The sequence below is a fragment of the Protopterus annectens genome, chromosome 4.part0 (genome assembly GCF_019279795.1).
Source record: "Protopterus annectens isolate FY-2018-M chromosome 4.part0, PAN1.0, whole genome shotgun sequence".
Taxonomy (NCBI): domain Eukaryota; kingdom Metazoa; phylum Chordata; order Ceratodontiformes; family Protopteridae; genus Protopterus; species Protopterus annectens.
In genome coordinates, this window is record NC_056733.1 from 646,974,944 (window position 1) to 646,997,566 (window position 22,623).

At 39.0% G+C, this 22,623-nt stretch overlaps 1 protein-coding gene across 2 annotated transcripts in view; it reads left to right on the top strand.

Moving 5' to 3' along the window:
- Positions 1-22,623, top strand: part of CFAP251 (cilia and flagella associated protein 251) — a 2,280,288-nt gene that overhangs the window by 626,195 nt on the left and 1,631,470 nt on the right. For both annotated transcript variants that reach the window (XM_044068613.1, XM_044068614.1), the window contains exon 6: positions 2,617-2,697. In XM_044068613.1, the coding sequence (XP_043924548.1) occupies positions 2,617-2,697 (81 nt within the window). The remainder of the gene's footprint in view (positions 1-2,616; positions 2,698-22,623) is intronic.

A 22,623-nucleotide genomic window follows, 5' to 3' on the forward strand; every position in this document is an offset into this window, starting at 1 on the left:
TTACCTCAATCTGAGAGTTATTGACATATCTCCCTCTGATACCCATTCATAAAAGCAGGAATTAACCTTTGAAAATAACTCGTGCATGGAAAAAAAAGGGCTAAAAGTAAATGTGAAAAAGTGTAGTATTGTCACATTTCGTGAACAGCACGCTCCCTCCACCTACAGCATAGCCAATGTACCACTCCAAAATGTTAATGTAGTCCGGGGTCTTGGAATCTGGGTTGTTAATTCTCTCTCCTTTGAGCACCATGTAGCAACAGTGGTTAGAAAATCCTTCAGGTTAGCACAACAGATATTTAATTGTGTATCATTCAAGTCAGAAGAAGCTGTCAGTAACTAATTTGACCAGTTGTTGAGTACATGCCGTCTTTAGGATGCACCTCGTGACAAGGAAGGCAAGATTTTAGACCATCTAGTGAAGAGAATGTTGCCAATTTGTAGAGCATCATATGATTATTTGCAATTGATGCTGACCATGCTATTTTCCTGGGTAGTGTTCTTACTCTATGTATATTGCTAAATCAACCCCACTATTCATGTCACAGCTCATTCAGCTATTTCATATAATACACTTATTGTTTCTGAACCCTGGGATTGTACAGTGTTTAGTTTTAAAATACTTCATTAGATTCAAGATACTTTTTTGTAAATGTGATCACATTTAAGAGACAGTGATTTAAAAACTAATTTTGCTAAGTAAATTTTGTGCAAGCCTAACTACATAGATTATGTACAATTACTCCATTCCCTCTTCATTGCATTGTAAACAGCAGTCTGATGTATCTAATTAATGTATCCCAGTTATTGTACTACATTTAGGTATGCAATACTTTGGAATACTTTTTGCTTTGTTGCCTTTGACTTGGGTTGTTGCTAAAAAATGTCCTTGTACCAGCCCACCTATCAGGTTAACAAATCTAAATAAATAAAAATGTAAGATTGGCACATTATAAGTTCTAGGCTGTATACTGCAAGAGGGTTATAAAATGAATGAGGGGACTTGTTGTATAGACCAGCTCCAGTGATGTAGAGAGATTAAGTTTTCACTTTGTCCCAGTTACCTGGTTTCATTTAGCAGATCAAGTATCTGATGGAGCTAGTAAGAGAAGATGAACAAAGGCCATCCTGAGGGAAGAGTGAGACAGAGATGGGCATACACTGCTTCAGATCTTCAGAAGTGGAGGGGCAGTGACACTGACAACCTGGGGGAGGGAATTAGGCTCACCAATGCACTGACTGGTGAGTCTTCACTGTAGGTATATGAAAATATATAGACATGTGGGGAGGGCATTCTGGGCCTCTGCAGTAATGCAGCTTGGATGACCCCCTGCCCTAGCATAGAAGTTAAGTTATTATAGAGACCCTTATTGCTGAGATGCTGGTGAGGATACAAAAACTATCATGGCTGCTTAAATGGCAGCGCTCCCTGGACAGTTCTTCCTCCCAGCACTGTGCAGAATCTCCTGTGTGGGGTAGCAAATGAGCCATGTCTGAATGGTGAATTAAGTTTGATGATTAGCAGACATAAAAAATAATGGGGCTTATTGCATTTGACAGTCAAGAAGCTGCAGTTTCAAGTCATAGAAAATCACTGACTTTGCCAAATGTGATTATTTTCAGTTAGATTTGGGGGATTATTTCTTAATGTTTTGACATGATGTAATTGTCAAAGGTTAAGTAATATACCGGCAAACTTAATTATATGTTTCAGAAAGATAATGCAAGTTGCACGTAATTGGTTCTTTCTTTTCAAATCGAAACCATTAAATTAACAAAAAGTCAGGGTCAGGACTTCTGCAGAGATGCATCAACAGTGCATATCGAGTGGTGGTTATTCCCAAATTATGGCTTGAAAGTATAACGTACATGGTTTCCTGCAAAGCTTTCTGTAATCAGGGAAAAAGTTGCCAACCCTTTCTGTATTGTTTGTGTGCATATGAAGCCAAGAAGACCACAGGTCACAACCCATTTGTTAGAGTTGTGTTACTTGTGGCAATCTGGTAGGTGCTGGGGATCAAAGTACTGCTGTATGCTTTTAATACACTATCACATCCAGGGCTCTGTCTCCTTTCTTTCCTGGCTCAATGAACAAAGACACCATGCTGAAGGAGACTGATAGCAATCTCTCTGCTGTGCTTTGGCTGACATTTCAAGGACATTGCCACATGCATAGAATACTCATCACACTTTCATTTCCATTCAGTATGTTACTGTGTTCCCTTCCTTACATATCACAGCACATTCTGCACAGTATGACCCTTACAGGAAAACAAGGGCTTACCGTAGCTGTGCAGCTGCCTGCTGGGATTGTGTCAGTGTTTGTCAAGGTTTCTGAAACTGTCTTAGAGACAAGATCTGAAACAAAACTGGCTCATTTACTCTTAGAAGTATCAAAACCAATGGCATCAGTGACTTTTAGAGAGGGTTAATAAAATGTCATGTTTAAACAGAAATATTGTGGTGCAGAATGATGTAGCGGCACCCATTCATCCTTGTGCCACCCTTACTGTAATATGAGGCCAAAAAGAAAGGTCTGTGCTGACTGTGCCCTGTTTAGGTGTTAAGAGTTTTTAGTTTTATTTCTAAGCATTCATTATGTGCATTGTTTTACAGCAAGTGTGTATCTGGGATTGGGCATCTGACAAGGAGGGACCACTATGTTCTAAAGATCTGGATTCAAGCTATGGCTACCAGGTATGTAGTCGCAGTATAATGCAACTTTATTTTAATGTTTGCTTATATATTTTAATGTTTACATATCTGTCTCATTCATCCAGTTCTTATCTGTATATGTAACATTTCTGTGAAAAACTGAAACTGACCAAACATTAATTCCAAAGAGCTCTGGAGGTTTGTACTCCAACTTCCAATGATGTCATCCTGAGCTTTTTTTGACAAAACTGTTATGTTCTCATACGTCATACAAGTTCATATCTCTGGACCGATAATGATGTTAAAGAAACGTAAATGGCAAACTATTCAGCACAAACATATCCTTACAATGGCAGTGTTAATTAGATTCTAGATCTTAAACTGCATTTTATAAGTCACAATAAACACAGTAAATATCAGTTTTGTAATATTTTGTTAAAAATCACCTGTGTTCTCTCATGAGACTTCTGTTTGGTTGTTCTGATATTTAGAAACATATAAAATTATGACAATATAAATAAATTAATGTATGAACAACTTTTAATATGTTTTTCATTGCATCAGCCAGAGGTCAGACATCAATGCAGTTCTGTTTTGAAATTGTATGAACAGTTAATTTATGACACCTGGAGGCATCAGTGACTGCAGAAACACCAGGAGGCATCACTAGGCTGTAATGTGTTAAGTGCTCAGACCAAAGAACTTTTTTTTTTTTCAGAATTATGCAGTTTATAAATAGGCAGTAAATGAGAAGCATTGCTTGTTTCATGATCTAATGACCTATATAGATACTGGTTTAATTTGATTCATGCACCCGTGTAGTGAAGATATCCTTAGGTCACGTTTTGCCACACAACATACTCAGTCTGAGAAAGCTGCCATAAGATAAACTCAAATGAAGCAAGGGGGGTACTCCAGTCTTACGTAATCTTCTGATGGACTACCCATTTAACTTTGCATACATATTAGATCAGGAAAAAAAGACTGCCAAAAAGAAACCTGAAAAAAAATCAAGCTGTGGTGGACTCTTGTTGATCACTTGTCCTCTTGGATTGTAATTCTCATTAATGTTAGCAACATGAACAACTACCATCTGAGAGTGGTGTAGGAATTCTTGCAGCCTAGGGGTCCTGAACACAGAATAAGCTGATGATTCACAGTGGAAAAAAAAAATATGTTGCCTTTTTATACATATCATGTTGCACTTACAATGGCATAAATTCTTTGATAATTATGCTTGGAAGCATAAACATGCTTGTGACTTTCCAGCATATGAATGATTTAATTCATATTTCACAGCTGCTGAATGACTTTGTGTCCAAGGAAAAAACATTAGAAGATAACTACTCACAGCATTTTATTTGTGCATGTCTAACACTGACATGATTTGAGCATTAGGCATGTACAGTGAAGCAAGGAAAATGCTGCAATGATGTATACAATCATTAAGAAATTATATTGCTATGGTTGTATGATACTCAGATAGTTCTTGATTATCCGGGGATATCAATGGTCTTATTAATCATACCCTGGATAACCTCACTAGTGGTTTGTTTAATCTGTACCTTATATGCAAAGTCAGAAATTGAGTGCTAATAAATTTATATTAATTTGTCTCTGCTGTTCACTTTTGTTGGGCATCTTGCGTTTAGTTATTTTGAAATGTAAAAAAAAATGTACATTTTGAAAACAAGTGTCTTCCATTTTTGAGTTGCTTTGTTTTCTACCAGTTGCATCAACTGCAAGGAGAGTAACCCCCCCCCCCCCAACAACACACACACCTCACAGGACCCATTTTTAAAGTCCCTTCTAAAGGTTTAGTGATCAGGTTTCACTAAATTGTGATCAATGAATGGTATGTACGTCAGTCATAATTTACATGATGAATAACTATAAAATAATGATATTAATATGTATACACACACATACATATATAATGTATATGTGCGCATGTTTACACACACGCAATCTCTCTGTACCACATGCTCCAGGGACCTAAACCTTGTCACCACAATAAACAGAACATGCTGGAGGGATAGATTCCTGTCCCAGAGACTTCCCATATTCTGGAAAAACTACCCATTCATGTCAAGCAAAGCTCCTCACTGGCCCTCTTTATGAAAAATCTTGACAACTGGATGGGAAATAGAAAATTCACCCCGGGGATCACTTCTGCGGCACTGCTCGACAGGGGCACAGGAAAATAATTTTCTTGGGTGGCGAAAGCCAGGGAACCTTTTTGGCTAGGCTTATATAGGCCCCAGGGCTGATAGCCTTGTACCTACCTATGAACCAGAGCACCCGGAGGAAACCCACGCAAACATAGGGAGAACATGCCGACTCCACACAGAAGGCATCTCAATCAAGAATTGAACCAGAGAACCTCTTGCTGCAAGGTGACAATGCTAAATCCTGGTCACAAAATAAAACTGAGAAAAACCTGCAGTATTATAGACACCTTAGGAATTGAGCTAAACTGTTTACTAGATCTGATCAAAATCTTGCTACACTTCTTTTCAGAATAGAAATAAATATAACCTCAAGCAATTCTGGACATCTGTAAACAATCTCCTCAATCCAGGACAAATAAGTAGATCTTCCCATCCACTAGAGAGCACACCAACAACACTTTCTGACCAGTTTATCTGCCATTTCATTTATTTTGTTGAGACATTACATAACAAAAGCAGATGCATTAACCTCCAAGTTGCATCACTGCCAAATTAACCTCCAAGTTGCATCACCGCCAAACAGCCCTAATCAAAAATTCACTTATGAACTAGTTCTCATTTCCACTATCAAGAAACTCCTCTTTAAATTAAAATTTGCCACACTAGCTGCAGATAATCTGCCTGCAGAATATTTCAAAATGACAGCAGATACTATATAGTTTACATTCTGATAAATCACACCATTGCAGAAAGTTATGTTCTTGAGCTATGGAAAAAAAAGTGCTTTATTTTACCACTCCATATGGGTGGAATTTCCACTGAACTTTCAAATTATATGCCCATAGCAATCCTTTCTCCATTATCTAGAATTCTTGAGAAATGTATTTACTTTCAACTCCTAAAATACTTAACATCTGTCAGCATTTTCATACCCAAACAGTATGGCTTCCGTCCTGTCCATAGCACAACTACTGCCTTCTCAGTACTAACAGAAACACTAGTAAACTTGTCTCCTCACTTTTTCTTGACCTATCAAAAGAATTTGACACAGGGTCACATCCTTTACTGCTACAAAAGCTCTCTGCAATAGGTATCTCTTTGTCATCTTTTCATTGGTTTCAAAGCTATCAAACGGGGCACAAGCAGTAAAGTGGAAAGATATCCCTTTTTACCTGTGTGTTTAGTGGTCCCCCAAGCATCAGTTCTTCGGCCACTGTTGTTCAATCTGTTCACAAATGATATTCACTTTGCCACCAAACATGCCACCATGGTTTAGTATGTAGTTGACTCTACTGTTATCTGCACAGCTGAAAACCTCATACAACTACAAGAATTGATACAGTGATCTCATATCTATTGAAACATGGCTAAATAAGGATCAACTTCTCCTTAATGCTAAGAAGACTAAATTAATCTTATTTACTCCTAAACATCTCTTTCCAAAAACCCCTCTTCACCATTTACTCAGCAAATACTACCAAAATAAAGTAGGCCTTGCGTACTAAAGTTCTGGGAGTCACAACAGATGACAACATTAAATTTGTCCAACATATAATCCAAACAGTAAATAAAACCCATCAAAAACTTGACTTACTATATAGGGACAAGCCCTATCTTCCTGACACAGCAGGAAAACCCATAGCCTTAACGTTCCTGCTGAGTATTTGTCTCCCAATACTCATAACAACATTTGCATATAACTATCACTCAAAACTCACCCAATATCTGTCATTAAAAATCTTAACTCTTTAGAGCTCCCACAGCATCTAGTCATGATACAACTGCTAGTTGCCTACAGACTTTTAAGTGAAAAAGATAAACTTCCTGCTTTGTAATTTATTATCCAACCCTACTCCCCACATAGAGAGCTCAGATCTGAAAAAAAGTCTCTGCTTGCTATTTCTGAATCCTATAACTTGGCAGGTAATTCACTTTTTTCAAATTGTGTTTCAAAATCATGGAACTCCGTATGTTCTTCATATTAGCCACTGCTGCAGCAGCCTAAGCTATATGGGTTATATCCTGCATAGGATACAACAGCTAGCCAGTTTCCAAAGCTTCATTGCATCTCCCATTGCACCCAAACTGTTAATCATTTTGAGCTGACTAAAAAGACTGGTTTGAGTCCTACAGAGCTTTCCTGGATACGAAGGGAGCACTCCTTTCCAGGCTTCCGAGGATCGACGATCAGTTTCTGCTCTTCATTGCTGGGCAGATAAGTTCCCTTTGGAGAAGAAACTTCCACATATTATTTTAGATGTTTTAATTTACTTTCCCACGTGGGAAAATACATTTAACCTAGGAATAAGTGTTTTTGACTGTCATGTGACTTTGTTGCATGTTTAAACTGGAGCACACTTTTAGGTTTGACAGTTTTAAACTTGATTCAGACATTCTAAAAACATTTCTTTCTGCATAAAAACTGTTTAAATTACTTTTTTGGGACTGGTAAAGTATATTACAATGCTTTTTACTGTGTTTTTATAAGGAAAAGTGCCTTTATACAACTTTTGAATTTTTACTGGCTTGTGCTATTTAGTTTCTCCAGGAAAGAGGCATAATTTTCTGCTCGACCATGGAACCAACATAATTTTCATGGTCGGTCCTTCTTCCAGCCACAAGGGAAAAAAAAAAAAAACAAAATAAAATTAACTAAACAGCCATTGCCACCACAGCAGGCTAGCAACTTGCCTCATCTGCCTGTGGGTGACTCTACTGTAGCCAAAGCTGGTTCTTCTGACCACTCATCTTTTTCCCCAGATCCCGCAGGTGTTGCCTATACAGGCACTATGGACCAGGGATTAGCCATGTCCTCTGGCGCTATTAGGGTCTTTTCAATGGCAAGGAAGATACACTTTTGTCGATGTTGGGAGAAGGGGCATAGAAAGATGTCCCTGTTTAACCAGAATACTGTGTCCATTCCTGGAGAAGTTGTTGCTGGCATTAAAAATCCTGTTTGCCTAACTTTCCTGTCAAAATGAAATGAAAAGCTAAACTTAGAGCCTACCCCTGCTCCAATTTTACTGGCAGGAATAGTTTATTAAGTCTGTATAATGATCTCATATAGGCTATTGACCTTTCTTATCAGATGGTTTTCAGAAAGAGATAAAGGAATTCCTCTTTTCCTGAAGAGATTCAAGAAAAGTGAATCCGGAGAGGAATGTGTTTGGACAGATAGTTTTTTTCTCCTCAGACTTTCAACTCAAAGTAGAGCATGATATCTGAATATCTTTATTGAGGATTCTCTTTCTGTGAGATTTTTTTTCCAGAATGTGCCAGTGTTTTCTGTGGGAGAACACTGAAGTTTCACAGTCCCTCAGAAAATGCTATCAAATGTTACAGATGTGTCACTGCCAGGAGTTTCCCTAACACCCAGCCTGCTGCACCCAAGAAAGCAGGTAGAATGTGTAAAATTCCTCAGTATTTTTTAAATTTCTTAACACTCATCCCAGATCTGACCCAGCAGCTGTAAAAATGCGATTCTAAATTTACCTTTGGATAGATATTTAGTTTTTTGGCCCTCTACAGCAGTGATTATATAAAAAAAAAAACAATATATATGTATATATATATATATATATATATATATATATATATATATGATGAGAGGGTTAAGCTGATACAGGAAATCTCTCCAGTATTTCAGCCCTCCTTCTCTAAAACTTTTCAAGGGTTTTTCAGCTCCTATCATCCAGTTTTTGCAAGAAACAAAACAAAAAGTCTCAGCAAAATGTTGGTAAGCAGACATTTAAAAATTGGTAGCATGGAGCTTTCCAAAAAGAAAGCAGGAACCTTGTGGAATAAAAGATAGTCAAATAAGTTAGAATGACTGTGTAAGAGACCTTACCCCCCCCCCCCCGGCAGTCCAGTATTCCTTCCAGAAAGTCTGAATTTTCATTTCTGTCTTTGGCAACATTGTTTAAGACAAATGGGTTCAGAAATTGATTCAGCAATGTTATAGATGGCCGTGGGAAGAAATTCCCCCTTTCAGGGAATTATTCCTCATTCACCAGACCAGATTCTTCTGTTATCTTCTGTCCTACAGCACATGCTTTCTCAGTGGGTAATAGAAACATTTTTTATTCAAAAATGTTTCTAGTGCCAAGGAAAATACTTACCAGTTCTGGACCTTTCTTTCCTAAACCAAGTTCAGAATGCTTTCACTTCACAACCTCTTACTCCTTCTTTCTCATCTGAGTTTTTTGGTAACCTTAGATTTATACAATGCTTATCACATTCATAATCTTCCAGACTTCAGGAATTTCTTAATGTTTTATTTGACTGGATCATATTATCAGTTCTTTGCCTTATCCTTTGGTCTATGCACAGCTCTAAGAGTGTTCACAAAGCATCTCCACTTATAGCATATTGTAGGCTACAGTGTATCCACATTTTCCATATTTAAACAACTTGCTTATCTTTGCAGAGTATTTTTCCAAGTACCAGGAATCTCTCCCTTGGGTAAGACATCTCCTATGCAGGCTGGAATTCCAAGACAAAATTTCAAATTTTTTTTTACTCCGTCACACAAGGTTGTACTTTTAAGGTATCTGCTATACACTTTAGTACAAAAAGTTTTTCTTCTACAGAAAAAAAATAGACATGTATTTAGATCAATTCCAAGTGTTTTCCATTCAGACTTTGGTCACTACGAGGGAATACCTCTGGAATCTGGATCTTATGACATCTATGATTCTCATGATACCTCTGGCAAGAATCCACATGAAAAAGTCACAATGGTATCTAAAGTCTCGTTGCTCCCAGTACCAATGGCCATTATCTTTTCTAACTGCAGTTCTCGGATTTGTGAGAAGAGAAACCAGTTGGTGGAAACATCAGCTATCTTTGAATCAAGATCTGCCCCCTTCCCTGCTGCTTTAAAGCACTAGAGATGCCTAGGACATTGCTTGGGGAATATTGTCAAGGGGGATAAAAGCACAAGGTATTTGGGACAACAAAGACAGACACAACTAAATAAATAAAGATGCTTGCCGTTATCAAGGCACTCAATTCCCTGAATCAACTTTGGTCCCCAGAACCACCTCAAGTTGTTATGGACAATACCACAGTGATGTGGTACATAAACAAGGAGGGGGGAACCAGGTTTTACCCCCTATGCAGACTAGCCATGTTCGCATGGGATATAGCTTTAAACAAACTCTCAATCACAGGCTTCCTCCATTCCATCATAGCAAAGCTATGTGGCAGACAAGCTGAGCAAGACAAAGGCAGACTGTCATCAGTAGAAACCAGATCAGGTGGTCTTCCAAGAATTGATCCATCTATGGGAGGAGTTCCTCAAGTAGAACTTTTGCCCTCCTGTCTGAACAATTAGCTGGAACATTTCTGCTCCAGGATGTGCAAGGGTGTTCCTGCATGGTTTTCTACCCTTTCCACTGATATTCAGAATACTTCTGAAGATTCAGAAAGAATCCCCAAGATCATTGTGATAACTTCCTTATGCCCCAAGCAACAACAGTGGTTCTCTCTTCTTTTCAAATTGGTCATGAGCAATTACCACAAGATTCTTCAGACTGCTATCTATTCTCACAAGAACAGAAGTGTTTCATACATCCTGACTTCAAACAACTTCAACTGACTACCTCGATGATAAGGTCTTAATTCCTTTTAGGCACTCGTTTACTGAGGACATGCCTCCGGTACTAATGGAGGCAAGAAAGCCTGCGAGTAGAAATTCATATGTTAGCAAATGGAAAAAGGCTTTCTAGTTGTTCCTAACAACAACATAACTATCACTCATTCAAGGCTATTTTTTTCTCTGGTTTTATAATATTTGTGAGAGTTACTTTCCTATGGCATGTCTTACTCCTCCATCAATGTTCATTTGCTGGCCTGTTTAGCATGTCTGCCTGTGAACCCCCTGTTTCAGGGCATTCTTATGTCATAATGTTTTTGGAAGAGGTATTGCATAAGAGACCTCCAAAAAAAAAGGTGATTCCTCCCTGGGATCTTAATTTTGCATTAGAGATGCCAACACTTGCTCCATCTGAACCAGCTCATCTGGCTGACTTGAGGTTCTTAACATGGAAAACAGTTTAACTGGTTGCCCTAACCTCTGCAAGAAGAGTATCTGAGTTGCAAGTTCTTATGGTGGGTCAACCTTATCTTATTTTCCACAGATATCGGATTTATTTGAGAACTAATCCTTCTTTTATTCCTAAAGTGGCATACATGTTTACTTCATGTCAAGCTATTCACCTCCCTGTGTTCTTTCCTGCTCCCTGTGTTCTTTCCTGAACCCCAAAATGAAGGAGAAAGGATACTTCATAGCATGAATATCCGCAGACACCTGTCGTGACAGAACAAATCTTTCAGAACTTCTGATCAGTTGTTCATTTCTTGTGAAGGTAAGAAGGGACAATCTGTGTCAAAGCACAAAACAGACTTTTTTTTTCAAAATGGTTGTCTCTGGTCATTACCGTTTTGGTATTCCCACCACAAAAACTATTACAGACAGGCCACTGCACACTCTACTAGGGCATCAGCTTCATCTATGGGTTTTTGAAAGGGATGGACTGTAGAAGCAGCAATGTGGTCCTAGCAATGTCCTCTCAGGACTCAGTCTCCCCCTCTCATTTGGCATGAATGCTCTGAAGGACTTTGCACCAAAACTTGTCTCTTTATTCAGCTCAGCTTGAGCTGACTAATGGTTTGGGTATGTAGAAGGTGCCTTGAAGCTGTGGATGCTGTCCAGCTGTTATATCCTATGAAAGGATATAACCCATATAACTTAGGCTACTGCAGTAGTGATCATTTTAACATGTGTAGGTACAGGGGGGGGGGGGGGGTGCTTTGTGAAGCTGGTCAGTTGTTTCCTGGACAGAGAAACAACATACATTACCTAAAGGCTGCTGCAGCAGTGAGGAATCAAATGTCTACTGTTATGGTAAGTGCAACTTACAGAACTGTACATTTATGTCCTGTTAGATAAAATTTAAATGCATTATTTCATTGGTAATTTCAATTTTGTAATAGTAAGACATTACATGATGGTAGTAAGTTATTTAAATTATGTGGATGGAATTGTTATGCACTGAAGAAGCTCTTTTGGTGAATGAAACTGTTCTGCTGTTGCTTAGAGTGCTGCCATTTATTGTGTAATTTTATTGGATGACCCCTGAACACACTATCCTGCTTAGCCAGTCTTCTCATGGACAAGATTATTCCTTTACAGAAACTGGTATCTCAGATTATTCATTGTAACTGTCACTGAACTACTGGATCATTTACCACTGGGATTAATGTCAGAAAATGTATGTATGGTTCTCTTCACCAGACTGTAAGTGAGAGAGTTAAACTAGACCATGAAAATGTAGTAGTCCAGATCAGCAGATTGTGTGACATCACATCAGATTTCCAGTACTGTTTAGGTCCTTTTCATATGGTGGCATCACACTCCAAACTTAATTCTGAGCACTCCATTCCAAGTCACCAGTCCTGTAGTGGCACTCCTCATAGATGTATGTGTCCTAGAGTAGAGGGGGAATAATCAAGAGCAGACTGCCCAAGATGTAAGGTCACAGTCAAAGTGCATGTCAGTGTTCTTAAGATGACTGCAGTCCTCCTTAGACTACAGGCCTTCAAGTTGCTACTCCCATCCACACTGACCACATGGCAGTAATTTTGATATATATACAAGAAAGGGGAACTTGCTCCTACTCCATCTCTCAAGAAGTGCTGAGGATATAGAAATGAGCCTTGTCAAAAGGAGGGTGCTTGATTGCCTGTCATGTTCATAGGTCACTAATGCCTCAAGAGTGGTCCCTTAGTCAATGTTTTTAGTCTCTCTAATCTTACATACAGGTCAGGTATATTTTTATCAACCAGAGGAGAAGCTGTGGGTGAGAATTAATAGAGCTGAAGGGATTTATTTGGGAGGTGAAGAGGGCAAAAGCTAAGTAGGATAAGTTGGTCTTCCACATAAATCAAGATGATTTAGGATAACCTTCTGTATGTGGATATTTTAGAGCCGCACGGTTAAGTATCACATATATAACACTATCAGAAGGTTATAAATCAAACTGGAAAGGACTGATGATGAAGCAAGGGGGTAGTTCTAAAAATGTGTAGAAAGTAGGATTTTGGATGCTGATCCTTAAGGAAAATAATAATAAACATACAGAGTATTATATTCTTAAAGTTACATAACGTATTCTAAGAACTAAGTCAGTACAGGAATGGAGAAAGGAGATTTTGCTAATTGGAATGACTACAACAGGGGTACAGAAAATAGGCAAGATGAGACTGGAATTTACTAGAGAAAACTGGTAAAGAAACCAAGATATTGGGAGCAAATAATTAGAGAGGGAAAGGTAATAGAATGGGATGAGGCCAAGCAGAAGTTTCCACTGCAGGTTAGAAATTACCTTCCCTACCATAGATCCATATCACAGTAAAATGAAAGAGAAAGGACTACGGAAATCATAAGTGAAAGACCAGCTCTGGTCAAGTATTTGGTCAAGTCTAGAACAGCAGCTTTTGTTTAAAAACAAAACAAAAGGATAATTAGCAGGGCATATTAAATATTGCAGAGTAACTGTAAGAATCACTCAGAGAAGAATAGAAAAAAATTGGGAAGAGACAATAGAAAAACAATTTACTATGGAAAAATGGAAGGACATATGTAGGGCTCCCAAGCATGCAACAGTCAAGAAATGTTAGGATTTTTGCTTAGAAGTATTTGCATAGGTATGTTTACAAACCATGTAGACTTCAAATAATTTTTCCTAAAGTGGGTAACAAATGCTAGAGGTGTGATTGGAAAGAGAGAGGTAACTGGGACATATTTTTGGGAATGTGATGACTTTGTCAGATTTTAAGACTACACTACAGAGAACTTTGACAGAAATATTGGGGAGCGTTTGACCTGGGACACAGAATCTGAATTGCCTAAACATAGTAAGGCCTTAAGTTTAATGCTATGCTCTCCCCAGAAAAAGCAATTATTAGAAAATGGAATTCTAAATCTAAATCAGCTATAATCTAAAGTATTGAATATTGTTAGAGCTAAAAGAATTGGAATATAGATCTTTAGAAAAGGAATTAGCAAATTACATACAAATAAGTGGAAGTTGTTGGGAACAATACATGCAGAATAATGTTCAGATACCAATGCAAATGCAAATACGTCTAAGCAAAAATCCTAAACCTTCTGGATTTCCGACGCCACCATATGAAATGTAGCTAAGGCAGGAATTGCACAATACATGTGATGTTGGACTGTATAACAGTAGTCATGAAGAAAGAAAACATATCTGCAATATATAATGCAAGAAAAACGTCATTATGGTTTATTTTCTTTAATGTTAATGTATGTGTGCCTATGTTGGAAGTAATCGGTTCATAGGTTGGTACTAGGCTATTGGCCCTAGGGCCTATACAAGCCTAGCCATAACAATTCCCTAGATATTTCTTCCCACAATATTTACTTCCCTGGACCCCTGTCTAGTAGGGTGACTGACATGATCCCCCCGGGGTGAATTTCCTATCTCCCATCCAGTCGTTAAGGTTCCTTTTGAAGAGGGCCAAGGAGGGACTCTGCTTGACATGTATGGACAGTCTATTCCAGAGTATGTGGAGTCTCTGGGTCAGGAACCTATCCTTCCAACATGTTTTGTTCATTGTGATGACAAGGTTTAGATCCCTGGAGCGTGTGGCTCTGAGGGATTGGGATTTCTTTAAGTGGAGCATGTCCCAACAGCTCAGGGTTTGACATGGCCTTGTATGTTAAGTAGAGATCACCTCTGAGTAGACGATATGCCACAGAGTATAGTTGGAGTTTAGTTAGGCAGTCAGCATAAGGCATCTGCTTTAGGCCTGTGATTCTTTTAATGAGGTATTTCTGTGGCATTTCCAGCTGTTGCAGATGTCTTGTGAGGTACATACCAAATGGGGCATTGTACTCTGTAATGGGTCTAATGAGGGATGAGTACAGTGGGACAATGACCTCCTTTTTTCTCGATGAAAAGCCCTTAGTGATGAAGTGCGCCACATAGAAGGATTTCCTGACTGTTGTGGCGATGTGGTTATCTAAGGTGAGACCACTGTCCACCTGTGTCCCTAAATCTCTCATCACACTTTAGGTGTTTAGTGTACTGCCACCTATGTGGTAATTCATGGGAAAATATTTTTTTCCCAAAGGGGATAACTATACATTTCTTGGCATTAAGCTTGAGCCCATGGCTCTGGCACCAAGCATCTGTTTCTGTAAGGCCCTTTTGTAGAATATCCACATCATTTGGGGATTCAATAATGGTTCCTAATTTGCAGTCATCTGTGAACTTTGTTAGCCAGAGTCCCTTAGTGTTGACCTGTACTTCAGAGAAGTAGATACCAAACAAGAGCGGTCCCAGGACTGAACCATGAGGTACTCCACTTGTCTGGAGCTGGATTTGGAGTCAGCTACTTTTACAGTCTGGGTTCTGTCAGTAAGCCAGTTGGCAACCCATCGAGTGATGTAGGGATTTATGCCCAGCTTAGTAAGTTTATCTATGATTCCAGAGTGGGGGATGGTGTTGAAGGCCTTGGTGAGGTCTAGATAGGCTGTGTGGACCGCCTTACCCTTGTCCACAGCTCTGGAGACTGATTCGAAGAAGTCAGTCAGATTCAGGAGACAAGATCGGCCCTTCATGAACCCAAACTGGGTGGGGCTCAGTGTTTGAAGGTTGCCAATGTATTTGTTTATAAGTTCCATGATAATGTGTTCCATGCCCTTGCAGATTAGGCTCATCAGACTGATGGGATGTTAGTTCCCGGGATCCAAGGTGGATAATTTAATAAAAGTGCTTAAGGGAGTGGTCCCTCAGTTGCTTTCCTTTCACTTTGGGAAGCCTTGATTTGACCTGTTGAACACCAAGTGCTGCAAGTTCTTTTCCCTCCTCCCTCCTTTGGTAGGGGGGTGGAGAATGTTCCAGGGATGCTGATACCCAGAAATGGCACCCTGGACTCCTTTATGCTTTTCCTCATTTCCCCTGATTACAAAATGAATGCAGAAAGCCAGGCAGAGCTAGTTCAAAGTCATTTTCTTAGTTTCATTTTGAGCTTTACAGCTGTGGTTTTCCTCACTAAGGCTTCAACTTCTGGAGATGCTTCAAAGTCTGAGGAGCTTTAGATTTCTTCTTACTTAATCTTTTTAATAATCCTTACTCAAATTTTCTAACCTTTCATCTAATGCTATTGTTTTTCCAGTTCCAGTAATAGTTAAGTCCACCTGTTTAACTCTACGTAGATGTCTAATACTAGATAAATGTACAACAGTGAGTGGACATTTTTTTCTATGGGCTGCTTTAAAAGGTTTACATCTCTCCCATACTTTAATTTCTGCAGTGCTAGATTATCTTTCTCATATTTGTGACATAGGGCTAAGTTATTTATATGTTGATGTGTGTATTGCAAGTTCCAGTTTTCATTAAGGTTTTAAATCTTTGTTTTTTTTCTTTTTTTTTTTTCCGGCATCTTTGAAAGTATGGTAAGGCTTTCTGAGAGGTACTTTTCTTATCTAACCTATTTTCAAGGACTCTCTCACTTCATGGGGTTTGTACTTTGTTCAACAGAACTCCATCTGTTGAACTAGCTGATATAGCAGACTTGAAATGTTATCATGAAAAAGCTATTTCTAATGTTCATTATTATATCTAGAAGAGTTTCTGAATTTCATGCAGTGTTTGTCGTCTTTTGTACTTGACTTTTCACAAGGGATAAAATGTCACTGTGAATTAACTCATCATTTAAGATCAAGATGGCCTCTGAGACAGACCTCGTTCAGTCTATAAATCTGCATGTATTCTTAACTGCCATAATAGAGTTGAATATCTACTGCATTGTATGGACCTACGCAGACAACTAAGACTTTGGTGAGGTCCCCACTCTGGGCGTAATCAAGGAGCCTAAATTCTCACCACTGACACTGAAGAGAGATGTTCACTTGGAATGCAAATGGGCACACTCAGAATGTCCAGATGCAGACCTCTCTACATCAAGCAGTTTCCCTTAAGAGCACCCAGGGAACACACACAGCCTTGGGTCTGGATTTTTCGATATCTGTCTCTCCCCAGGTCCCCAGTAAGGCTCCCTACTGGCACTGTGATACCAGTGCTTCATGTCTCTGCCCTAAGTAGCTGACACACATACACTTTGAGATTTAATTTGCATGCAGGCACACACCTGGGAAAAGCTGGCACAGATTTATTAGCTATGCCACCTTCTGTCCAGATTATAAGGTAGTTTCACTGCCATCAGTCAAGTTACTATAAGGCTCTTAAAAGGGTATCCAGATTATACTGAGTGAAGTTGTTATTAATACATATGGTAATGTTGACCAAACAGCAAGACTTTCAGGAGTGGCCACAGTTATCACTAAATAAATATATGTAAATACTCTCAAAACTTAAATATTTTTCTAAAAGGACCAGTCACAATGAGAAGTTTAAATATATTTAATAATAAATAATAAAAGAACATGAGAATACTAAATATCTATTTACAATAAACACTAGAGGTTCAATCACATAAAATATTAAAAATAACGCTGATGGAAAGTTTCACACAGTTATAGAAAAGAGTATTTAGCTAGTCTCACTATCTATTCCTGATTAACTAAAATAATTACTGTTCGTACTTAGTGAATAGAGCAAGGCAAGATGGGTGAGTCGTGCTTGTTATCAGATCCAAGACAGAATACAGAATGCTGAGAGCAATCTCCTACTAATATCTAAATATTATTTCTGGCTTACAGAATGACATCACACACATCTGGTCATCTGACTCTGTTTCCCACACTATCCCCCATCAATAGAAGCTACCAGGGTTTAGCACCTATGTGCTACAATACACTCTAGACCTTTAGCTAAGTTGTATTAAAGCATCTGGAAGGCATAAAACAATAAAATGATTCCACTCTTTCTACAGGAGCTACAACCTATTCTCTAGCACAGACATTGTGTCTCTGGCTCCCTTCAAAAGTGTAGAATAACATCTTTATGGCTTAACCCATAAAGTAATTTAATTTCAAAAATATTTTTTCAAAGTCAGGTGGATTTACCTCTTCTCTTCCAGAATATGCTGTTACAATGTATAAAACAGTTACACTAATGCATGTACATTTCTTTTTTGTCCAGTAGGAGACACTGTTAATGCATTTTAACGCAAGCAACTTTACAAATAAATTTTTAAACACAAGCATCTGTACAAATCAGTTTGATACACAAGTGACATATAATTCTTTACAAAATTCCGGCTAGCTGTGCTGGCATAAGTTATACATCCACTGCCCTAATTCTCCTGGCATAGCTCACAGTACCTCTTATCATCACAGACAGAACCAAATATGTAGGGTAAAAGTCATATTTTTTTATAACTTTTTCTAAGAAAAAACTGGTACCTAGTTTCTAAAATTGCTTTATTTAGATGGTTGACTGGTTGTATTATTTTTTGTTATGGAAAGTACAATAAGACTTCAATATCAATGTCTCATTCTCCCCAGATAGTGGCTACATCTCAGGCCTTTTTGAAAAATAATCCTAGATTATATTTGTGCAGTAAGGTATGCGGGCTTGACTGAACACTTTTGAAAGATGATATAAGCTCAATGTGATTTTGATCTATATCTTCTTTCTGTGATTCAGATATTATCAGAGTTATGGTTTCACAAAGGTGACTATCTGAAGGTAAGCTTAGGACCGTGTCCTACTGCTGATGTGAGGATGGATGATTTTGTACAAGTTATATATTATTTTATTATTTTATTTTATTTATTTAACATTTGTTGACCGGGAAAGTCTGACTAGGACTATTTTCAGTGGAGGCCTAGGGAGAAACGCTTCAGATGCATGTCTGTAGAAAGTGGGAGGAAACCAGAGTACCCGGAGGAAACCCACATGAACACAGGGAGAACATGCAAACTCCACACGGAAGGCACCCCAGCCGAGAATTGAACCTGAGAACCTCTTGTTGTGAGGCAACAAAGTTAACTGGTGCACCACTGCACCGCCTAACATACTTAACTTACATACATAACTTAATATGGGAGCAAGGCTTAAGTGTCAATCACTAGTGTGCAGTTGCCTAACTTCCACGTGGATATTGATTTGTCAGTTTACTGTGGATTTCCCTTTTCTCTCTGATGGTGCGGCCTTGGAATTGGTAAAAGTAGGTAGTATGGAGGGTGGGTGGATGCAACCCCCAGCATTATTGGCACTGGGAGGCTTGCATCCCTACAGAAATGCTTTACTTTTGTTTTTGTTAAGTACCAAAGTCTGTTTTGCTTGGTTGGATGCTTTTGATCATTTGTGATTGCAGTGGTGTGAGGGATCACAAATGAATCAGTAGTGTGTCAGAGAGCCGTTAATAAACTTTCCTATAACATTACATCTGCATAAACAGGTCTGTCCTCATCCACACACCCACTATTTTTTTTATGCTCTCTTGCTGACATGTCTAGAGGTATGTATATCGTGTACACTCAGTGTAGGCTTTATTGAATCTAGACCCTTGTCTTGCCAAACCAGCAGATTAGACTTACATGTGAGAGTTCCTCATTCATGTAAATGTCGGACTGTTTCTTTCTGTCTTTTAAAGTTTTTCCATTTGTGTAAAGGATTTGTTTTTTAAATTGTTGGTTCTTTCTCACTGTAGTCTTCTGTTTAATAACATTCATTTTCATGACCAAGTTGATGAGCTAGTCTGGAGACCTTTTTCAGCCACAACCTGAGCCAGTAGGCAGAAGCAATATGCATTCTTACACTCACAATGAAACATGATGCAATGGTTCAAGGAGAACACTGGTAAAGAGGTGGCCTTTAATATCAGAAGTATAGTGAGGGTGAGGTGAAGAGGAGAGCCACCCCCCAGTGCAAGGTGTTAGGGGAGCAATCAGGAAGTATAGTTCCTGCATTCTTATTTCTATTTCTAAATGCCAGTACAGATATAAATACACTTCAGCCTTCAGCATGCGTGGTAAAGGTGTAGCATTTGGTTTGCTACAGTTTAAAAGTGAGAAGTCCTTTATTTGCTCTGAAGAGATGACAGGCTGGGAGAAGACTAAGACCCAGTGTGTAGTGCCAGACTAAGGCAGAAGACCTTACTCTTCACTTGAAGAGCTGAGGAGGTGAAGGTAGGAAATGGGTACTGGTATGGGACACCAGACTAGAGGAATGGATGTTTTCTGCTCTTTGCCTGAAGAGCTAAGGGGTGGGATGCCAGATCTGGGACTAGTACTGAGTGCTAGATGAGCCAGCTATGGCTGTGTTTAGTATATATTTAAAATGCATGCTATGATTGCTCAAAGTAATAAAATAAAAAAGTCACCCTTGGTTTACATTTAAATACAAAGTAAGGGAAAGTACAGTTCAAATAGACTTGTGAGAAAACAACATAAAAATAAGTGTGTTTGTTTAACAAGGTCCAGGTATTCTAATAGTAGAAGATGGTATGTTAATATGCTGTAGGTACAATGCAGCTATTGGTGAGTACCTGTGGTTTGTATGCTACCTAGAGTTATTGTAGTCTTTGAAAGAACACTTACATTTGTATTCTTCTGATAGATGATGTTATAGGTTGTTTTTGAATTTTGCAAAAGTGTTAATGATGTCCTTCCTTGATTACTGTTGCAGTAGTATTAATGTATAGGAAGTATCCTGTGAAGGATGCTATATTTCTGGCCAGTGTAGCAAAGCTTGGTTGCTTTTCTCTCATGCCATACATCTGAAGTATGCCCAAAACACATGCGAGCTAAGGGGTACATATAGGACATATGGGTACGAAAACCCTTAAAACGTTCATGCCTCCAGCCTGAATAGTGAACCTTTGTTTACACTTGGGTCTGTCAGCCATACAGTCTGTACCAATTTTGATTGCCTTGGGCAGATAACGATCCCCATTGGGGAAACTTACTGTTTTCCTTCTATTCTAACAAGAGATATGTACCAAGGTAAACTAACAAGTTCTGTTACATGGGTGCTGGGCTGTGTTTTTTTGAGGACAGTACTGCAGAAGAAGACACTACCAAGTCATATGTATACCTGATGGCGGCTGGTTATTACAGACGAATGACATGGAGACAGAAGAGGGATTCCAGAGACTGATATTCAGAGCCACAAGGTGCAGAGATAACAGTGAAGTTAGTCTACAGTGCATAACCTAACCTAAGCCTCCCACCATTCCTGATATTCCTGACTTCCAGACAGAAAAAAAACCTCTATGCAGGGATCCTCCACTGTTCTCTCAACTTCCTTTGATTGTCCTATGATATCAACCTAAAGTGTATGTATCCCAAGGGCAAGTCATTGTAACCAGTCTATGTTGTATTTAGCCCTGCGTTCCACTGCTAGCAGCCTTCTGTGGACTTCTTTTTACCTCACTATTAGGCCCTTACAGTGCTTATTACCTTTCCCTACTCTGCTGTAAGTGCTCTTGTCATCTACTGCTTCTCCACTAGGTGGCACAGCACATACCTATTGCCTAAGTATTCACCTATCCCCTAAGTTACTATATATTGAATCCTCTCCTAAGGATCCATTAATTCCCTGCCACTAGTCTCCTATCTCTGTGACCCTCTCTGTTCTTACCTTACTAACAGTTACACTAAATAAGTACTAAATCCTCCTTACTTTCCTTATCTCTGATCTCACTTACCTAATCACTGATTGTTTCTTCACAGTCTTGCCTTCATCCTTTCTCCTTGTTTCTACCCGCTCCGTTCGCCCTGCGGATTCACTCCACTCCTTTCCCTACCCACAATTCCCACCCACCCCAGGGGTCCTACTCTTATACTTTCTAACCACACTCCTTCCTCTTCCCATTAACCTGTACACATTTCCAATTCCTTATCTCTGATCTCACTTACCTAATCACCGATTGTTTCTTCACAGTCTTGCCTTCATCCTTTCTCCTTGTTTCTACCCACTCCGTTCGCCCTGTGGATTCACTCCGCTCCCTTCCCTACCCCCAATTCCCACCCACCCCCAGGGGTCCTACTCTTATACTTTCTAACCACACTCCTTCCTCTTCCCATTAACCTGTACACATTTCCAAGTGTCCAATTTTTCTCTTATCTCCCATCTCTTTACCACTCCACTCCATACTCTCACCACACCCTCCTATCTCTACACACTCTCAGCTTAAACACTTCCATCTCTAAATATATATCTAACACATAGCTAATCCTTCCCAATGGCTAATCCAACCATCCCTTCTCAGATTCTACTCTGCTTCACTCTTGTACCACTACCACTTTTAACATTTGCCTATTTACTCTCCTCATATGAACACCCTATATATCCACACACCGACTACCCCAATCAACAAACTAACTCTCAACCCTTACCATACCTACATAACCATGCAAACATAATATGCTTACTCAGCTACCTACTTGCTATGTATCATAAAACACTACATATTAAATATAATTCACTACATCTCAAGAGACTGTTATTTCCATACAGCAAGTTCCCTAACCTAAGCTATCTAGGACAACTCCTCTCATTAAAGGACGATGATATTCATCCTAACCCAGGCCCAACAGCAACCTCTATCTCTCTCCAAAACCATAATCAGTCAACCAATTATCCCCTCGCTAAACCACCTAACCCCCTCCTACTAGCTCATCTTAATATACGTAGTATTAACATCAAAGTAACTCAACTCCATGCTCTGCTACAAGTGTACTCCTTTGACATTATCTGCCTAACAGAAACATGGCTAAAACCTACCATCAAGGATAATGAAATTATCCCACCTGGATATAATATCCTAAGAATTGATAGAGCAGCTAAGAAAG